At 58.7% G+C, this 17,355-nt stretch overlaps 1 protein-coding gene across 2 annotated transcripts; it reads left to right on the top strand.

The window, feature by feature from the left end:
* The first annotated feature begins 4,966 nt into the window (after window positions 1-4,966).
* On the top strand, window positions 4,967-17,049 carry ISG20 (interferon stimulated exonuclease gene 20). 2 transcript variants are annotated; one of them, XM_054713318.1, is made up of 4 exons: window positions 4,967-5,156; window positions 5,513-5,764; window positions 15,650-15,850; window positions 16,840-17,049. In XM_054713318.1, the coding sequence occupies exons 2-4, from the start codon at window positions 5,537-5,539 to the stop codon at window positions 16,924-16,926; spliced, it is 516 nt and encodes a 171-aa protein (XP_054569293.1). In that variant the 5' UTR covers window positions 4,967-5,156; window positions 5,513-5,536; the 3' UTR covers window positions 16,927-17,049. The 2 variants fall into 2 exon arrangements, with proteins under 2 accessions (XP_054569293.1, XP_054569294.1); XM_054713319.1 differs by lacking the exon at window positions 4,967-5,156 and adding an exon at window positions 5,172-5,241.
* Window positions 17,050-17,355: the final 306 nt, after the last annotated feature.

Here is a 17,355-nt window from a genome sequence, read left to right as displayed (position 1 = left end):
AGCCTTTTATATATAGAGACTAGAGGCCCAGTGCATGAAATTCGTGCACTGGGGGGTGGAGGGGAAGGTCCCTCAGCCCGGACTGTGAGAGGGTGCAGGCCAGGCTGAGGGACCCCACTGTTGCACGACTGGGGCCGAGGAAGGACGTGGGAGGTCGGCCAGCCGGGGAGGGACCGCGGGAGGCCTCCCGGGCACGTCCAGCCTGTCTCGCTCGGTCCCCATTGGCCCGACTCCAGCAGCAAGCTAACCTACCAGTTGGAGCGTCTGCCCCCCTGGTGGTCAGTGCACATCATAGCGAGCGGTTGAGCGGCCTTAGCATATCATTAGCCTATTACGCTTTGATTGGTTGAACGGACGACCAGACAACCAGACACTTAGCCTATTAGGCTTTTATTATATAGGATATATAGGGTAAGGCTGCTATGAACATGGGTGTGCAAGTATCCCTCTGGGACCCTGCTTTCAATTCTTTTGGGTAACTCCCCGCTTCCCAGAGGCTTCCTGTCATTCAACTGTGGCCTGAAAATAGTAAACAGGAAAATCCCGGAAAGAAATGAGAAGGCACAAGTTTTAAGTGGCAGGCCATGCTGAGTGCTGTGATGAAACCTCACGCTGTCCCGCTCCGTCTCACCCGGGATGTGACTCATCGCCGGCTCCAGCGTCCCCGCCCAGAGGCACGCCCCTCCCGTCAGTCACGTAGGAGCCTCCGTTATTAGCCCGGCTGTCTCCGTGTCACAGTGCTTGCGATCGAATATAGCCCTTGTTTTCCTTAATCACGGCCCCAAAGTGCAAGAGTGGTGATGCTGGCAATTCAGGGAGGCCAGGGAGACGCCATCAAGTGCTTCCTTGTAAGAGAAAAGGTGAAAGTCCTCGACTTAATGAGGACAGGAAAAAAAAACTGTATGCTGAGGTTGCCAAGGCCTACGGGAAGAATGACTCTTCCCTCCGCGAGATTGTGAAGAAGGAAAAAGAAAGTTGTGCTTGCTTTTTGTTTTAAGATTTTTTTTTTTTTGTATTGCTTGTTAGAAAGAGACGGGGGGAGAAGGAGGGAGAGAGAAATGTCGATGTGAGAGGGAACCACTGATCAGCTGCCTCCTACAAGCCCCCGACAGCACGTCCCCCCTAATGGGGATCGAGCTCGCAACCTGGGCATGCGCCCTGACCGACTGAGACACACCAGCCAGGGCGGAGGTGCTGTTTTTTTGTTTCGTTTTAAATATATGTTTATTGATTTCAGAAACAAAGGGAGGGAGAGACAGGGCGATAGAAACATCCATGATGAGAGAGAATCACTGATCAGCTGCCTCCTGCACGCCCCACACTGGGGATCGAGCCCACAACCCGGGCACGTGCCCTTGACCGGGAATCGAACCAGGACCTCCTGGTTCATAGGTCGATGCTCAACCACGGAGCCACACCAGCCAGGGTGGGGGTGCAGTTCTAATGAAGGCCAGGAAGGGCCTCAGTGGGAGACCGGAGGCAGAGGGGGGACACTGGGCAGATAACCTGGAAAAGAGCTTTCCATAGGGAACAGCAAGTGTGCAGGCCCCCGGGGGAGAGAGACGCAGCCCCTGCCGTGGGAGGAGGTGAGCGCAGAGGTCGGGGAGCGTGTGGGAGAGGCACTGACCACGGTCTCTCTCCACGGAGGGCAGACCCCTCCCTGGTCCTTCCCCTCGGGCTCTGGGGCCCAGCACTCGGGGAATGGGAATGCAGGGAGGACACCATCACCCTGAAGGAGGCGGGGGGGGGGCCCTGTGATGGTCTGGGGGGTGTCACCATGTGCATACACAAAGGCCTTCCATTTAGGTTTGAACCTATCGGAGAGGCCTTGGGTTGGAGAGCCATCCCGGAGGAGGCCGGAAAGGCCCGTGGGACAGGTGAAAAGGGGGTTTTGGAAGCTGCACAGGAAGTGAAGTCTGATTTTTTTTGCGGGGGAAGGGGATAATGGGAAATCACTGTAAGATTCTTTTTTTTTTTTTAATATATTTTATTGATTTTTCACAGATAGGAAGAGAGAGGGATAGAGAGCTAGAAACATCGATGAGAGAGAGACATCGATCAGCTGCCTCCTGCACAACCCCCACTGGGGATGTGCCCGCAACCAAGGTACGTGCCCTTGACCGGAATCGAACCTGGGACCTTTCAGGCCGCAGGCCGACGCTCTATCTACTGAGCCAAACCGGTTTTGGCCACTGTAAGATCCTTGAGCCAAGTACCTGTGACAAACAGTGCAAAAGATTAGAGTTTGGGCCCTGGCTGGTGTGGCTCAGTGGATAGAGCGCCGGCCTGCGGACTGAAGGGTCCCGGGTTCGATTCCGGTCCAGGGCACATGCCCGGGTTGCGGGCCCGATCCCCAGTAGGGGGCGTGCAGGAGGCAGCCGATCCATGAATCTCTCTCATCCTTGATGTTTCTCTCTCTCTCTCTCCCCCCTCTCCCTTCCTCTCTGAAATCCATAAAAATATATTTGGGGGGGAAAAATTAGATTCTGGGGAACGTCATCGACTAGGGTGGGAAGGACGGTTTCGAGCAGGGCATGAAGATGGAGCGCCGACCGGGGCAGGTGAGGGTGGGGATGCGGGTGTGGGGAGCACAGGAGAAAAGCAGGGGAGACTTAAAGATGTGAATGTGGAACCCACCATGGAGCAGGCTCCGTCCGGAGCGGTGGGGACAAGAATTGGAGGAGCGGGAGATGTTCTGTCTAAGACTGAGGGGGTGCCCTGGCTGGTAGCTCAGCTGGTCAGAGCGTCGTCCTGATACGCCAGGGTTGCGGGTTCGAGCTCTGGTCAGGGAACATACAAGAATGAACCAATGAGGTCCGGGTGAGGCCGTGCGCCCCTGGATCCGGGTGAGGCTGGGTCCCGGGTCCGGGTGAAGCTGGATCCCGGGTCCGGGTGAGGCCGTGCGCCCCTGGATCTGGGTGAGGCTGGGTCCCGGGTCCTGGTCCAGGTGAGGCCACGCGCCCCTGAGTCCAGGTGAGGCCGCGCCCCTGGGTCCGGGCGAGACCAAACCAGAGGGAGTCGGACCTGCATGACCACCATTTGTCCATCATCCAGAGCTGAAAAGTCAGTGCCGACATGTACACATAAGTAACTGGTGGACACTGAAATTGGGTCTCAAAAGAACTGTTGGTCCAGAAAGAAACTCACTACAGACTGATTCATTTGCCTGTCAGCATAACTATTATTGCTCGTCTCACATTCGGTTCTTATATTTCTAGTAACACGTGATCTCACTCATCTAGGGGAAATGATGAACAACATAGACTGATGAACAAGAACAGAACCAGAAACAAGGAGGCATCGATCAGACTGTCGGGCCTCAGAGGGAGGGGAGGGGAGGGTGGGGGGAGCGGGGAGAGATCAACCAAGGGACTTGTGTGCATGCATACGAGCCTAACCAATGGTTAAGGACAACAGGGGGGTAGGGGCATCCGTGGGGAGGGATGGGGGATGGGAATTGGGGGATGAGGACAAATATGTGACACCTTAATCAATAAAGAAATAAAAAAAAAAGAATGAACCAATGAGTGCATCAAGAATTGGAACAACAAATCTATGTTTCTCTCTCTCTCTCTCTCTCTCTCTCTCTCTCTCTCTCTCTCTCTCTCTCCCTCCCTCTCTCTCTCTCTCTAAAACCAATTTTTTAGCCCTAGCTGGTTTGGCTCGGTGGATAGAGTGTCTAGCCCTGGGTTTGATTCCCGTCAAGGGCACATGCCCGGGTTGTGGGCTCGATCCCCAGTAGGGGGCGTGCAGGAGGCAGCCAATCAGTGATTCTCTCTCATCCTTGATGTTTCTCTCTCTCTCTCCCTCCCCCTTCCTCTCTGAAATCAATAAAATTATTTTTAAAAAATTATTTAAAAATAAAATCCAACTTTAAAAAAAAACAAACTGAGGTGAGTGGGGTGAGGGGTGTCCTAGCAGGATCCCCAGGGGGCGTGAGGTCCTGAGGGGATGGTAGAACAAAAGCCTCCCCTTGGAGCTTCGTAGCAGGAATGTTGCTTCCTCTCCCCCATAGCCATCCTTTATACGCCTGCAAAACAGAAAGTCCCCAAAAAGAGTCTGAACGCCAGGAAGATGCGCCCCACAGGATGGGAACCCAACATGATCTGTGCGCCTTCTTCACGCGTGCACAGCCCACAGCGCAATGCCTGATCGCCTGGACGCACGTCCGTGTCCGGGTCTGTCACGGTCGGATGTCTCTTACATGGAAACCCATGGTCTTGAGGAAATTCCCTTTCCAGCCACCCACCTGCGTGACCCCCGGGGGCAACAGGATCCCGGGGGGGGGGGGGGGCGCTGTGCTTATTCTGCACGGATCTGGGGAGGGAGGACGCACGGAAGGGGGGGCGTCCACCCCCGCCCGCCGGGCCTCACGCAGCCGATGAACGCTGGCTCTGGTTTTGCCCTGGTTGCAACTCCATTCCTGTCTCCCTGGGCCAGACACCACTCTGAGACGTTCAAGTCCCAGCCTGGGAGACAATCACCAAGAGGAAATATGGCCGGGCTGGTAGGGGGTCCCCTATAAGCCTGTTTCCCCGTGTCCCCAGACTGCCATCCCGGCTGGGAGACAGAGCCTGCAGCGGGCGGACGGACGGCCGTTTCTGAGACACCCTGGACCCACGGGGGCTGTGAGGGCTCTGTCCGTGCCTCCCTGCCTTCCCCGGGCTGGGCTGGGCTGGGGGCTACCCCCCTCCCTCCCCTCACCTCCTGCCCTTCCCAGTGAAGAGCCTCCAGGTCCCTCCAGCCAGCTCGCCCGGCCCCATAAACACAAACACCCTCGAGGGCCAGCCTGGTAGCAGCCCAGAAGCTGGGGCACATTCCCCGAGTGCCGATCCCCGAGATGTTTACTCTGTGGGCGGAGGGTGAGAAAGGAAAAGGGAGATGTTGCAATCGGCTCCCTCCACGTCAGCCAGCTGGCGGCGTCAGCGGGGAGCGATTAGGTGGCGCCCGCCCGCCCGCCCGCCCGCCCGTGGGGCAGAGGCAGGGCAGCGGGGCATGGAGCCTGCCCTCTCCGCTGGCCCTGACTCAGGCGCCCGCCGAGCTTCCCCGTCTTCCGGCAGGAGATGGGGCCACCTAGCCACGTGCTCGCGCGAAAATGAACCTGAAACTGAAGCCGCTGACAGCCGGGTCAGGATTCCCCGCTTTGAAGTCAAGAGGTGAGTCACCCGTGAAGAGGGACCTCACAGGCAGCGGGCAAGTGGCCACAGAGAGGCAGAGGCGTGAGACACAAGAAGCAGGCAGGTGAGGGTGGGCGCCCGGACGGCGGGGTCAGGGCCTGTCTCGGGGGGTGGGCGGGAGGTCAGGGGAGGTGTCCTCCTGGCCCTGTGTCTGCCCAGCAGGACCACACGCCCTGGCCGTGCCAGGCTAGGACGCCGGCAGGGTGGCAGGAGGCCAACTTCCCTTTGCCAGGTGGCGTGCGTGATAAAGGCAGGGCAGCCGGGCGCAGGCGGGCTGGGTGGTGGCCGGGGGGACGCCCGAAGGGATGATGCCCTTCCTGACTCCTGCTCTGCAGCGCAGCGGAGCGTCCCGGCCAAGCATGGCGAGCAGCATGGAGGCGGTGGCCATGGACTGCGAGATGGTGGGGCTGGGGCCCAACAACGAGAGCGGCCTGGCTCGGTGCAGCCTCGTGGACATCAAGGGCGCCGTGGTCTACGACAAGTTCATCCGGCCCGAGGGGGAGATCACCAACTACAGAACCGCGGTCAGCGGGGTCACGGCCCGGCACATGGAGAAGGCCACGCCCTTCGCCGTGGCCAGGCTGGAGGTGAGTGAAGGGCCGTGCGCCCGCCGGGCCAGGGCGGGCGGGGCGGGGCGGGGCTGCAGACACCATCACCCCAACACAGACACACTTCCCTGGCGCCTTCCCCAAGTGCGGGATCCCTGACCTGTGCCCCTCACCCCTGCGCGGGGAGCGCCAGGGCATGGAGAAGCCTGTGGGGGGTCCCCCATGCGGACGCCCACCTGTGCTTCTGGCCCTCCTGCTGGTCTGTGATGACGAACTAGGGTCCCACCCGATGCTCCCCACACTGATCTGGGGGGGCTGGATCCCCCGTTCTTTCCTCGACACCCGGCCGCCCCTGGTAAGCCCTGTGTGGAGAAATGGGCGGGTCCAGCCCTTAGCTGGTTCGGCTCAGTGGATAGAGCGTCGGCCTGTGGACCAAAGGGTCCCGGGTTCGATTCCAGTCAAGGGCCCGTGCCCAGGGTTGCGGGCTCGATCCCCAGCGGGGGGCGTGCAGGAGGCAGCCGATCCATGATTCTCTCTCATCATTGATGTTTCTATCTCTCTCTTCCTCTCCCTTCCTCTTTAAAATCAATAAAAATATATATATTTTTAAAAGAAATGGGCGGGTCCGGGGCGGAGGCCTTCCCTGGCCGGGTCCCGGCAGGGGGCCTTCCTGGTACCTAACACACTGGCCCGAGGGGAGGGCTTGCCCCCAGACCCCCCACCGCCGGCCGGCTGTCAGTCCGTCAGCTGTCCGTCTGTCCATCTGTGGCCCCCGAGACCCACCCCCTCCTTCAGCGGCTCCAGGTTTAACTTTCCGTTTCTCAGAATCACTAAACAGAAAGCAAACTCAAGCACTCACTCCACAGGTGGCCCCGGGTCCGTCACTTCTGGGAAGGTTCCGAAGGGCGATCGCACGCACACATGGGGATGCCCAAGTAGAACAGAGAGAACTGAGGTTTGTCTCAACTTCCCACACCTCTCGTGCCAGGCTCAGGAGCTAGAGATAAAGCCACAACTAAAGCTACTGTGTTTGAGGGGTTGTTGTTGTTTTAATCCTCACCCAAAGGACGTGTTTTCATTGGTCAGAGAGAGAGAGAGGGGAGAGAGAGGGAGGGAGAGGGAGGGAGGAGAGAGAGAGAGAGAGAGAGAGAGAGAGAGAGAGAGAGAGATTGAGATTTTTTTTTAATGTTTCCATCTTTACTTCTTTTTTTAATGCTAAGGGACACGAGTTCTTTTTTTTGTTTGTTTGTTTTTAATATATTTTATTGATTTTTCACAGAGGAAGGGAGAGGGATAGAGAGTAGAAACATCGATGAGAGAGAAACATCGATCAGCTGCCTCCTGCACACCCCCCACTGGGGATGTGCCCGCAACCAAGGTACATGCCCTTGACCGGAATCGAACCCGGGACCCTTGAGTCCGCAGGCTGATGCTCTATCCACTGAGCCCAACCGGTCAGGGCCATCTTTACTTTTTTTTCATCTTTATTGTTGAGATGTGTCCCTTTTCCTCCCCATCATCTCCCCCCTCCACCCGGTTCCTGCCCCAGGCCCTCACCCCACTACTGTCTGTGTCCATAGGTGAGAGAGAGAGAGAGAATGTGATGAGAGAGAAGCATCTATCAGTTGCCTCCTGCATGCACCCCGACTGGGGGATCACGCCTGTCACCTTTGGGGGTCCGGGACGGCGCTCCCCCCAACGCCCACGTAGCTACTGTGTCCTAAGCACTGGCACCGGGGATCCCGACTCTCCGTCTCCAACGCCTTCACGCCTCACCCAACCGCCTGCCAAGATGGGGGTCCCAGGAGGTACCTCGGGTCTGGATCCCGGCTGGCTCCTCCACCTCTCCGCACCCAGTGTCCACACCCAGAGGGGAAAACGGGGGGTGACAACCGTCGCGATGTCAGGGGATGCTTGTGGGGACGGAGGAAGTGCCAGGGGAGGGTGCCTCTAGGGGCTCGCGTTCAGCTACCGTGACTGTCGGCCCCGTAAGCCCATGTTACAGGTCAGGAAACTGAGGCTCACCGGGACCCACGGGTGCACTGCCTGGCTAGGGCCACTGCACAGAGGACCACTGCTGGGTGGCTTACGCAGCGGGCCTGTGTGTGTGTCTCGCCGTTCTGGAGGCTAGAAGTCTAAGATCAAGGTGTCGGCCAGCGGAGTTTCGCTCCTCCTCCTCCTCCTCCTCCTCCTCCTCTTCCTCCTCCTCCTCTTCCTCTTCCTCCTCCTCCTCTTCCTCCTCCTCCTCCTCCTCCTCCTCTTCCTCTTCCTCCTCCTCCTCCTCTTCCTCCTCCTCCTCCTCTTCCTCCTCCTCCTTTTTTTTAATTTATTGATTAAGAAGGGGAGAGCAGCATAAAGAAGAGACAGACCCTGGCTGGTCTGGCTCAGTGGATAGAGCGTCAGCCTGCCGACTGAAGGGTCCCGGGTTCGATTCCCAGTCTGGGCACATGATGTGAGAATGACGTAGGTGGCTCCCGCTCTATTTCTATTGGACAGCGCGGACCTAGAGGTGCTAAGAGGGTGCTGTGGACCCCTGGGGGGGGGAGGGGGGCACTCTATATCATGGTGGTTCTGGAAAGACTCCAGGAGGCTGGTGGCATGGGCAAGGGGTGGGAGGAGATGGTGCATGCCACGGAGTGGCCGCAGGGAGCCACCGAAGATTCTTGAGCAAGAGCATGGCAGGATCAGAGCCAGTTTCAGAAGAACTACAATGGGGATTGGCGGGTGGGGGAGGGAGGATGCTGTGGAGGAGAGATGGGAGTGAGGAAGAGAGGACAATGGGGAGAAGAATCAGCTCCAGGGCGGTCGGCGGTCGGTGGGGGGGATTGAGACATTAGTAGGACTGGGAAGAAGGAAGCGTTAGGACAGAGGAGACGGAAGGAGCGTCACCAAGAAGGGGAGAGCAGCATAAAGAAGAGATAGGCCCTGGCTGGTGTGGCTCAGTGGATAGAGCGTCGGCCTGCAGACTGAAGGGTCCCGGGTTCGATTCCCCGGCAGGGCACATGCCCCGGTGGCTGGCTCGTTCCCCAGTGTGGGGCGTGCAGGAGGCAGCCGGCCGATCCATGATTCCCTCTCATCATCGATGTTTCTCTCTCTCCCTCTCCCTTCCTCTCTGAAGTCAATAAAAACATTTTTTTTAGAAGGAGACGCCGAAGAGGCGGGTCAGCTCAGGGGCCAATGAGAGGGGCCAATGAGAGGAGCTTCCCACTGAGCAGGCAGGTGGGCGGCTGGACCCCATCCTTCCTCCGCCTCCCCAGCCTCCCTCCCATCAGAGCGGCAGAAAGCGAAAGAGCCGGGAGCGGGGGGGGAGGGGGGGGCCAGGAGGCCACAAAGAACCACGTGTGGCATCTCTGGGCGTGGACAGTCGGGACGCCCTGGGCACCGGCCTGGGAGGCGGGACACCTCGGTCCTCGTCCAGCCTTGGGCGCAGAAATGCTTTGGTTCTCAGTCGGAGGTGATGCCAGGCCCAGTGCTTCTTGGGAGTGGCACGCACGCAGCCCTGCCCAGAGCGGGCACCCAGCCATTCCCGGAGCGAGGCAGGGATCTGAAATGGGTCTTTGGACCCACAGCTGGGGTTCCCGCCTCCTGCTCTATCACTGACTGTGTGTGTGACCTTCAGCAAGTGGTGGATCCTTCCTTTTTTTTATATATATATATATACTAGGGGCCTGGTGCATGAAATTTGTGCACAGGGGCAGGAGGTGTCCCTCAGCCTGGCCTGGCACCCTCTCCAATCTGGGACCCCTCAGGGGATCGGGCCTAAACCGGCAGTCAGACATCCTTCTCGCAATCCGGGACCGCTGGCTCCTAACTGCTCACCTGCCTGCCTGCCTAATCGCCCCTAACCACTCTGCCTGCCAGCCTGCTCGCCCCCAACTGCCCCCCCCACCAGCCTTCTCGCCCCCAATTGCCCCCCCTTGCCAGCCTGCTCTCCCCCAACTGCCCGCCCCCGCCAGCCTTCTCGCCCCCAACTGTCCCCCCTTGCCGGCCTGATCGCCCCCAACTGCCCCCCCTTGCGGGCCTGATCACCTCCAACTGCCCCCCACGCCAGCCTGATCGCCCCCAACTGCCCGCCCCTGCCAGCCTGCTTGCTCCCAACTGACCCCATGCCAGCCTGATCGCCCCCAACTGCCCTCCCCCCCGGCCTGATCGCCCCTAACTGCCTCTGCCTCGGCCCTACCACCATGGCTTTGTCCGGAAGGATGTCCAGAAGGTCTCCTGGTCTAATTAGCATGTTACCCTTTTATTAGTGTAGATATGGACCCTTCTGAGCCTGTTTTCTCACCAGAGAAAGGGGAGTTCCTTCCAACACAGGGGAGTCTGGAAGTGGCGATGGCCCACAGCCTTGAGCTCAGGGCCCAGTTCACGGCGCATGGTCACTAACGCGCCCATGGAGGAAAGACAGAAATATTAATTATTCATCTGCATCTCCTCTCTGACTCCCCTAGAGAATGCGGCCTTACACTCTGGCCCTCATTTTCTGCCTGCTTGCCGCCTACCCTGCTGCCCGAGAGACTTCCCCAGGCCTGGCTCAGACCACAGCCTCCCAGAGCCCCCAGGGCCTAAGTTCCTCTGAGCCTCCACCTGCCTGCCTTCTCTCACAGCTCAGCCATCACCCACCTGTGCTTCAGACAAACCTCTACCCGTCCCGCATCCCTGCCCCTAGAAATCCTACCATCCTGGCAGGCCCAGGCCAGAGGAGTCCCCACCATTCAAACTGTCAGCACAGGAAGGCACTCATGAGGAGACTGAGGTCCAGAGAGGGGCAGTGACTTGCCTAAGGACACACAGCAACCTAGGATGCAACTTAGTGCACAGACTCAGGGCTCTCACCTGCAGATTAATTATCTTTTTTTTTTTTAAACTAACAGTACTTTTTAATAGCTTGTAACTCACTTCTGTAAGTGAATGCTCTTTCAATGTCAGCTCAGTATGGGGAGTCGCATCTATCCCACGAAGGGGATTGGGAGGAATAATTGCATTTTTAGTTTGCAAACAAGGGAACTGAATCCTGTGGCGCTTCGTGGTATAGGAAGGAGACACGGAGGGCACAGGGAGGCTGCGGCAGCTTGTGGACAGGAAGCTATTTCATCGGGAACCAGCACAGCAGCCCTCGCCTCAGGTGGCCTGCCTTGTTGGGGTGCCGCCATCGGGCAGGCGTCTACGGGCTCGGCCAGATGGAGGACGAATTCAGTATCCAGGTTCCCCCAGGGTGAGCTGCCTCGTGGGGAGAAGACACAGGGGGACAGGAGGAGAGAGGAGGACCGGGGCCCCCCTGAGGATGAGAGGAAAGGGCCTGGGCCTCCATAAGGACAACATTCCTGGCAGCCAGGAATGGATGAACGGATACACGAATCAATGGAGAGATGGAAGGATGGGTACAGGAACTAATGAAGGAATGGATGAATGGATACAGGAACTAATGAAGGAGAGATACAGGAACTAATGAAGGAATGGATGAATGGATATAGGAACCAAAGAAGAAATGGAGGAGTGGATACAGGAACCAATGGAGGAATGGACACAGGAACCAATGAAGGAATAAATGAATGAATAAGGAACTAATGAAGGAATGATGAATAGATACAGGAACTAATGAAGGAATGGATTAATGGATATAGGAACCAAAAAAGAAATGGAGAAGTGGACACAGGAACCAATGAAGGAATGGAGGAATGGACACAGGAACCAGTGAAGGAATGGAGGAGTGGATACAGAAACTAATGAAGGAATGGAGAATGGACACAGGAATTAATGAAGCTATGAATGAATGGATACAGGAACCAATGAAGGAATGAAGGAATGGATACAGGAACTAATGAAGGAATGGAGGAGTAGACACAGGAACCAATGAAGGAATGGATGAATGGATACAGGAACCAATGAAGGAATGGAGGAATGGACACAGGAATTAATGAAGGAGTGGAAGAGTGGACACAGAAACCAATGAAGGAATGGAGGAGTGGACACAGGAACAAATGAAGAAATAGATGAATAGATACAGAAACTAATGAAAGAATGATAAATGGACAAAGGAACTAATGAAGGGATGGAGGAATAAATAACAGGAACCAATGAAGAAATGGATGAATGGATACAGAACTAATGAAGGGATGGATGAATAGATACAGAAACTAATGAAGGAATGAATACAGGAACCAATGAAGAAATGGATGAATGGATATAGGAACTAATAAAGGAATGGATGAATGGACACAGGAACCAGTGAAGGAATGGACGAGTGGATACAGGAACTCATGAAGGGATAAATGAATGGATACAGGAACTAATGAAAGGATGGATGAATGGATATAGGAACTAATTAAGGAAGGAGGAGTGGACACAGGAACTAATGAAGGAGTGGAGGAGTGGATCAGGAACTAATGAAGGAATAGGTGAATGGATGATGGAAGCAGCAGCTCTGAGTGCAGGGATGTCCACGCTCACACAAGGCAGACACGCCCTGGAACGCTGGCGAGGGCACCTCCCGCTGTGTGAGTCCGTGGATGCTGGATGTTCCACCAGGGCCCCAGGTGACTTTCGATCTGGGAAAGACTTGGAACGCGAGTGAATCACAGAGGAAGGGGAGCATACAGGCAGACACCCGGGCCAGCCCCTCCCTGGCTGTGCCACGTGGGTACGCACAGCTCTGCAGCCCTGTCCTCTGTTGGTAACGTGGTCTGACGATCCCTGCCTCCCCGAAGCCGTCTTCCTGGTTCCAGAAACCTTCGAGGCATGCCCTCTGCTCTGAGATGAATGACATTAATTCAGCCCCCGCGTTCTTCCTAGTGGTGACAATCACAGCCACCATCACAGGGACAGGCTCGGGTGCATCTCAGCTCTCAGCTCACCAGCTGTGTGACCTGAGCAAGCGTCTTAACCTCTCTGATCCCTGGGCCCCGCCCTCCGTGAAATGGAACTGAAATGACTCTTGCAGAGAGGCCTCATGACGCGGTGAGGAAAGTACCTGGCCCGGTGCCAGGATAACGAAGGCCGACAGATCGATGTCCCCGCCCCCCACCCCCCTCCAGTTCTTTCCTGGAGTTTGAGCATCTCCACCTCCAGTGTGTACCACACCTGCCTCCTTACACTGACTCGGGGCAGGTCCCACGGCCCTGAGGTCCCGTGGGCTGGTACCTCCCCACCTGTCTGGGCTTCAGCAGGTATCTCTTCCCGCTCCCCAGCCCGGCCTCAGAAAGCCAGGGGAGCCCTGGCTGCGAGCTGGCCCCTGGAGGCTCACCTTACAGATGGGGAATGGAAGCCCAGAGATGGTCTTTAACCTCCCTGAGGCCACACAGCAAGCCCCAGCCGGGGGCTCTCCCGGCCCACGCTCAGCATTTTTGTCCTGAAGGGTTGTTTCTCTCCCCTTTCCCCTGCTTCCTTGTCCTTCCTCTGCATGTCCACGCCCCCCCCCCCCCCACACACACACACACACACACCCCTCTATGCTACTTGTCTCATGAGGAGTCCTGTGGGGCTAAACATAGCTCCCCAGGGACCCTCAGGCTCGGGAAGTGATGAGTTTCCCAGGAATGCACCCCACCATGACTTGGCCCTACCACATCTGGGACCCCTGGAATGGCAAGCTCCCTTGGGGCGCTGTGTGAGCTGGTGTGTGAGCTGGTGTGTGAGCTGGGCCTGAGCCAGCGCCAGCCGCTGGGGAAACAGGCCGCATTGTTTGCAAACACAGGATGTCAGCAAGGGAAGGGGTGTGACCACAGCCGCAGGCGCACTTCCCCACTCTCCCACGCCCCGCCGGGTGCGTTCTCTGGTTCCCTGCGTTGCTGGCCAGCGCCCTCTCCTCCACACACAGGTCCCGGGCCCTCCCTCGCCTGCTAGAAACACAGAATCCAGATCTCAGTGAGATGCCCCCAACGGCATCCTGAACCCCAGTGGGAGAAGGCACTGGTGTCCCTCAAGAGTTCGCAGCTTCGGTCCTCAAAACAAGCTTCCCCCTAGTCCCGTGGTCGGCAAACCGCGGCTCGCGAGCCACACGCGGCTCTTTGGCCCCTTGAGTGTGGCTCTTCCACAAAATACCACGGCCTGGGCGAGTCTATGTTGAAGAAGTGGCGTTAGAAGAAGTTTCAGTTTAAAACATTCGGCTCTCCAAAGAAATTCCAATCGTTGTCCTGCTGATAGTTGGCTCTGTGGACGAATGCGTTTGCCGACCACTGGCCTAGTCCCAGTGTCCAGCAGGCTCCGTCCAGGGAAGGCCCCAACAAAACCACGAGCATGGCGGGCGGGCTGGCCACACGGCCTGCGGCCTGCGGATGCCTCCAGCGCTGGGAGGGGACGGTGGTCAAGTCCCCTCACCTCTCGGAGCCTCAGCTTTCTCTTCTGTAAAGTGGGCTCGATGGTCCTCTGGTCTCCAAGGGAGAGCCTAGCAGAGGCCCCACGGGAAGTCCCAGGAGGCCACTCGCGGCAGGAGCAGGAGGAGGGAAGGTGTCAGCCGTGCAGGCGGCTCCTTTCCGGGGCACAGACTGCGGTCCTGGGCTACGCACGGAAGAGGCGAGGCAGGCTGTCCGCAAACTTCCGAATGCGCCCCGAGATGGCCACGAGCTGCCCCTTCCACCGGGGTGCAGACGGCTCACCCTTCCCCTCCTCTCTAACGCAGCCAGCCAAGGAGAAGGAAGGGGACCGGCCTGGGTGGCCAGAGACCAGCTCTCTGCAGAGCCACCATGGGAGAGGGGAGGAGGACAGAGGCTTGGGTGTGCGTGCAGGGCTCCGGCCAGAGGCACTCTCAGCGCTCAGGGGCTCAGGGTTGCTCCCTGCAGCTTGGCGACTAGGCTGCAGGGAAGTGGGGGTAGGGGGGCCAAGGGGGACCCCCCTGCTCTTTTAGCAGAGGATGGTGCCGTGTGATTGCCCCATTCCTCTCATGGTGCTTAGCAAGTCACCCCCAAACCTACCGGTTCGAATAACGTCAACGTTTATTTCCCGCGTGTACCGGCAATCTGGGCAGGGCGTGGGGCACGGGGAACAGCTGGCCCGTGGAGGCGTCTTGTGGGGGGCCGAGGGCGGGAACCATTGCCGGGTGTGCTCGCCCACCTGTGGGGCGTCTGGCGGGGGGCTCTCCGGCCTGCATTCCCGTCTCTGTGTGGTCTCTCCAGGCTTCTGGGCAGCTCAGGGACCCATGGACACTGGCCCCACAGAGAAGTCAGAAGCCACGCAGGCTGGCCCGTGTGGGGGAGGCGGTGGGGAGTCCGACTCCAGGTGTTGCCAGAGGCGTGTCATGAAACCTACAAGCTCCTTTTTGCCATCATCAGAGCAACCTCGGGCAAACGGCTTCGCTTCTCCGTGCTCCTATTTTTTTCCCCATTTGCAAAAAGTTAGTGAGATACAGCCCCTCCCCGTCGCTCTATACGCGCTCTAGCAAAACCATAAACCTCATGGCTTAAAGCCACACTCACGGATCACTGACAGCCTTCAGTTCTGACGTCCTCTCGAGAGGCTGAGAGTGCCAAGCTTCTGATCACGGCTCGGTCTTTCTGGGGACCAGCCCCCATCCGGGAGGCCACCCAGAGCTGCCTCCGTGGAACAAAAGACACGCCTGTCACCCAGGAAACCCCAAGGGTTTCGGGAGCTCCAGGTCAGGAACTGGCAACAGAGACCGATAGATGTTTTTCCATTAGCTCACGCATTGCTACTCCACACGGAAACCGCTGAAGAAATCGTATGCGCCTTGAGCACAGACGGACACTGCTAAGCGTGGGGAGGGTAACTTGGTCCGCTCTTCTCATTTTGTACCTGATGTGATTGAAGTTCAGAGAGGGACAGTGGTTTGCCCACGGTCACACAGCCAGGTCACGGAGGGGCTGCTCCCATCTTGCCAGCTCAGGCCGGCGGCACCAAGCGGCCCCAGGCCCACCCTGGAGGCCCTGGGTGATGCGTGGGTGGGGGGTGATTGATGCGTGTCTTCCCGGCCAGATCCTGCAGCTCCTGAAAGGCAAGCTGGTGGTGGGTCACGACCTGAAGCACGACTTCAATGCTCTGAAAGAGGACATGAGCAAGTACGCCATCTACGACACGGCCACCGACCGGCGGCTGTGGCGCGAAGCCGACCTGCACCGCTGCAGGCGTGTCTCCCTCCGGGTGCTCAGCGAGCGCCTCCTGGGGAGGAGCATCCAGGTGAGGCCCTCCCTCCCTTCCAGGCCCCAGGGCAGCCCATCCGAGGCGTCTATCCCTAGGAGGGTCTGGTCTGGGGGGCCTGGCCCTTCCCTCCAAGACACTAAACCCCACCAGGGGCCACAGAGCAAATATTTGGCCCCGGAGACACTCCGCGTCCCCTTAGCCCTGAGGGGCTGGGCACCTCTGAGAGGGGCCACAGGTGAACCAGAGTCTGGGGACGTCGGGTGAGCGAGGCCCTGTCCTCGAGGGACTCTTGCTTCCGTGGAGGGCGGCCCCTACCTGGCTCATCAGCACACGCTGTGGGGAGTGTCGCGTGGAGGGAAGGGCAGGCGTCCTGGGGGCACGGGTGGCGGGTGGGTGGCAGGACAGGAGGCCAGATCTGGTGGAGTCTGAAGGTGGCTGTTGGTGGGGGCGGGCAGGAGACGGGGTGCATGAGCCCCAGCCGGCTTGGCTGGGGAGCAGGGATCGTGCAGGAAGCAGGAGCGGGGGCTGGGTGTGGGCGCCCCTGTCAGCCGTGAGGCACAGAGGGCCAGGAACCGAAGGGCTAACACACAGGTTCACCGAACAGCACCTTCTCAGCCGGCTGAGCGGGTGACACTGTAGAAACGCTCGGTGACATATTCCCGGGGGCCCGGGAGCGCCCTGCAGAGCTGCTCGGGGCCCCTCTGTGCCCTGTAGCAAGTCTGCAGTGCCATCCATCACGGGATCTGAGCGCCCTGAGGGCCGGCTGGTTCCCACGATGCCGCTGATGTGCCTGGCCATGTCCCGGGCCCAGGCCTTCGTGCCCCACCCCGGTCCCAGGGATGACGGGGGAAGCCAGGCCTGGCTCCGGCCACCCGCTGAGTCCAGGGTGTCAGAGTCCTGGGGAGACCCACCCACCGGCCCACCTCGGGGCCTGGAAGTCGGGGTGTGAGCAGGGAAGGGCGGGTCCCACGAGGCCTGTGCCTGGGGCCCGTCCCCAAGTCCCCACTCCGTCCGTGTGTCTGCAGGACAGCCTGTTGGGCCACAGCTCGGTGGAAGACGCCAGGGCCACCATGGAGCTCTATCAGATCTCCCGGAGAATCCGTGCCCGCTGAGGGCCGCCCGCCCGGCGGTGCCCGCTGGACTCGGCCCCGCCGCCAGGGGCCACAGGTCCCTTCAGGACAGCAGCCGCTTTGCTTCTGGAAAACGCATCCTTCGCAGTAAAAAAATGCCTCTATATTTTCTCTACGACGTCCCCGGCCCTCTTCTTGTCTTTTCCTTCCTTCTCTCCGAGCCGGGGAGCGGCAGGCGGGACCCGGTCTGTGTGATGCTCAGAGGGCCACGGGGAGACTTTGAGTCGGGATGTGGGGCACACGTGTCCGTTTCCTGAATACCCCGAATCCTGGGGGTGCGCGTGACTTAACGACCAACCCCTGCCACTGCCTCCCTTTCCCAGCTGCTTCCACGCCCAGAGAGGTGGCATTATTCCCTGGGGGGTGGCGCCCGGCTCAAAGGCCCATCCTGAAGTTGGTGTCACGGCAATG

The sequence above is a fragment of the Eptesicus fuscus genome, chromosome 25 (assembly GCF_027574615.1).
Source record: "Eptesicus fuscus isolate TK198812 chromosome 25, DD_ASM_mEF_20220401, whole genome shotgun sequence".
Classification (NCBI taxonomy): domain Eukaryota; kingdom Metazoa; phylum Chordata; class Mammalia; order Chiroptera; family Vespertilionidae; genus Eptesicus; species Eptesicus fuscus.
Note: the sequence above shows the minus strand (reverse complement) of the source record. Positions and strands in the feature narration are given on the sequence as shown.